The 3304-nt window shown below is 42.1% G+C and overlaps 1 protein-coding gene across 1 annotated transcript in view; it reads left to right on the forward strand.

Moving 5' to 3' along the window:
* Positions 1-1366: 1366 nt before the first annotated feature.
* LOC107085388 overlaps positions 1367-3304 on the forward strand; it is a 93080-nt gene continuing 91142 nt past the window's right edge. Inside the window, exon 1 of the mRNA XM_015375679.1 lies at positions 1367-1552. Within this exon, the coding sequence (XP_015231165.1) occupies positions 1382-1552 (171 nt within the window). The 5' untranslated portion in view covers positions 1367-1381. The remainder of the gene's footprint in view (positions 1553-3304) is intronic.

The raw sequence follows: 3304 nt of genomic DNA on the forward strand, positions 1-3304 counted from the left end.
CATTTGTGTCGACACAAATAGATCTATATTTGTGTCAAAGACAAAGATTAGGCCTAAATATGTCGTCTGACCTGGCAACACCTGGGTGCTGTCACTGCGGAGAGGGATTCTGAATCTCCCCTGGACCAGTTTCCTTCTTGACCCAATCCTGGATAAACTAAAAACTATGGATGGAGGGACAATAATTAATTGAAAAAATAATAATAATGAAGCTGCAATAAATAAAAATAGATTTTGGTTTGGTTTAGGGGTTCCAAATCTTTCCAGCCATCCTTTCTGGACATCTGTTTTTGTGGTGTCTTAGCAACTGCTCTTCTGGCATCTGGATAATCCTGACCTGCTCTGCAGAGACCCCACTGGGCTGAACAGAGAGAGATCTCAGGCAGAGGCAGCTTTATGAAGAGATGTTAAAGAGAGGTCCTGATCTTTCATTGGCCAAAGAAGCTTTGCTGTATATCACATGTTGTGCACAGTTACTTCTTATTCAAGCCATGTTGAACTTACCTTACCTAGAAACATAAAAAGAAAAGGTCGCTTCGAAGCCTCAAACTGGGTAGTAAGTTGGGAGTTTTTGTATCAGCAATGTATTTTTCTTCTTATAGATTTAAGTGTTTTTTTGGTTGCCATAGAAAAGTGACCTCTCTACATTCTACTTGTTAATATTAAACCAAGAACACATTTTCCAGAACCTTCCTGCACTGCTAACACGAAGTAGTAGAGCATCCCACCCAAGAAATACTCTCCATAATGAGCTCAGATTGCAGATGCAGATATAGACCTTTTCAGCACACACCCACAAACAGACTTTGGTTGCCTCTGATTTGTGGAATTGATAGGGGGTCCATTGTTATCACAAAGCTTGCCACTATGTGCCTCTAATGTAATTAAGGCGAGGAGATTTATGCTGCTGTATGGCAGCCCAGAACCTGATCCATGTTGCGTCTGGAGTCAGGTTGAAAAGCTCTCTTTCTCTCCAGCTGGTCCTGATTTCTGCTCTGGACTGTGTCACTCTCAGCTACAGTCCTGTTCAATCTTTAATTGGAAATGCTGGTCTGTTGTAACGCTTCTCTCTTGTGTACATGTGAAGGAAAAGCAGGGCTAGAGTTTGCCTGCTTCGATATTTGTGGTAAATTATTCTTGTTAGAGCCCAACTTCTGTTATTTAGTGTTCAGGGAAACATACTTAAGAGAGTCGCAGTAGTTTAGCTATGTGGTAATTATTAACAGCATCAGTTATTTAGAAAGGTCTGCATTTTTAGCCTCCCACATAGAGTTTACTCTGCTCCTTCTCCCAGTACACCTTTAAACCGGAGGTAGAGTGAGTTAAAGGATCTTGCTAGGAGGGGTAAAACGGAAAACTTAAAAAGTAGAACTTGTTGGACATGTCGTCTTCCGAAAGAAGAGGAGCTCTGGAGTTAGTTTCTGAAAACAGAAGATCCAGAAATCAAGATTTCAAGCATCCGAGGACGCAGTTGTCTTTACCCCGGCGTCCTGTCAGGACGAGCACCTGGCGACCTGTCTGCCGTGACTTTGGACACTACAGGCAGCAGAGGGTAAGTTTATCTATGCCCACCCAGGTCTCCCTAAATCCACAGTTGAGTCCTGCTGCCGCCGCCCACAACCGCAGTAACCTGAATAAAAGACACGTCAAACGCAGCTGAATGAGCCCCATGTCGAGAACATGAGAGAGAAGGTCCGTAAGGCTGGGAGCATCTGTCCACCTCTCTGACGCTAATGAATGTTAAGTATGTTAGGAGCTGGTGTGCCAGTGTCTCACAGGTCATTGTGGCAGCAGAGCTGTGCTTTTGTCAGGGTGCGCCAGCCCCCTGTGAGACATCTTAAATGGCTGGACCGCTTTCTCCTTCACACAATCCCACCACCAATAGTCACCATATTGATCCTCTTGCTTGCAGATTAAAGCATAAAAGGCGCTCTGTCCTATCAGCAGGGTTTCCCCACTGACTCCCTGAGCTCATTTCAGGGTCACAGAGTCCTTGCAGCCCCCTGACCTGGACTCCGACGTGTACACACAGAACCGCTGGTGTGAGGAAGGGCAGAAAACTTTCCAGGGATGAACCCCATTAAACAGGATTGGTAGGATGCTCACATTCATGGCTCATTATAGCTGACCCCAGGCTTTTTTTCTCTCTCAATTTTGTCCTTTTCTCCTCTGTCCCTGGCTATAACCTGGCCTAAGCCATGCTGAGGTGTTCTCCCGGGCCTTTTGTCTGCATTGATAACTCAGCAGTTCCATCAACTGATTCTAAAAGGGATCATCCCAAATGTTCTGTTGTGCTGCTTTGTTCCTGGCATGTGCTTTGTTTTGACCATCCTGTGGAGAGTGTGTCTTCCCTTTGGGACAGATTTCTGTATTTTGACCTCATGCAGTTCAAGGTATTCTGCTCATACTTTCTGTTAGTTGAGGCAACTGTGTGAAAACTTAAAACATTGTCAGAAAAATGTAGCATAAATAAGTTCTGAAAAATCAATCCTTACTAACAATATTGCACATTTCACAAGGTATTTATGCCTTTTTTTAAATTTGGGGCTTCTATGATATGAGAAGTTTTATTCAGTGGATAAATGCACAAATTAAAATGGTACTTTTCTGTATCCGCCAAGTTCGAAATGATAAATCACTAATAAGCTGTTTTATGAACTGAACTGACACAATTAGTTTTTGTTTTTTGGGGTTTCTGTTTTTTTATTTTTCCCTGGAACTGGTCTTAGAGGAAGATTATTCAGAAGCGTCTTGATGCTACAAAAAAAAAAAAAAAAAAAAATGGATAAAGAGACAACTTGCTTATAGATCTTCATATTCATGTAAAGGTGGCTACATATTTGAATCTGTATATCTAAGAGCCTGTGTGGGTAAAAAAACAAACAGAAAGAAAACAGAAAATAACTATTGTTCTTGATTTTTCTTTAATTTAATTCAATCAATCAATCTTTTTTGTCAGCTACAATTTTCATTGCAATCGAGATTTCAGTTACAGTACACGCCATTCTTCACAACACTTCGCATACATTGGGATGGGGTGGCGGTGGCTGAGAGGTGGAATGAATTTACTGAGGCGGTTACCTATAGCGCTGCCTTTATCTCTGTGGAAAGATAGGAGCCACATTGGGTAAGAAAGGGGAAAAAAGCAGATTTTACACTTTATCCTTAAAGGAATAGTACACCCAAAACATGATTAGCCTTCATTTTCTACTCACCCCATGCTGAACAACACTCTGGAGTACTTTTTTGATATCTCAAATGCATCTGGAGATCTGGGAGGCTTCTTGCTGTCTGCTGACATTCA

This window comes from Cyprinodon variegatus, unplaced genomic scaffold (genome assembly GCF_000732505.1).
Source record: "Cyprinodon variegatus isolate N-32 unplaced genomic scaffold, C_variegatus-1.0 Scaffold7, whole genome shotgun sequence".
Classification (NCBI taxonomy): Eukaryota; Metazoa; Chordata; class Actinopteri; order Cyprinodontiformes; family Cyprinodontidae; genus Cyprinodon; species Cyprinodon variegatus.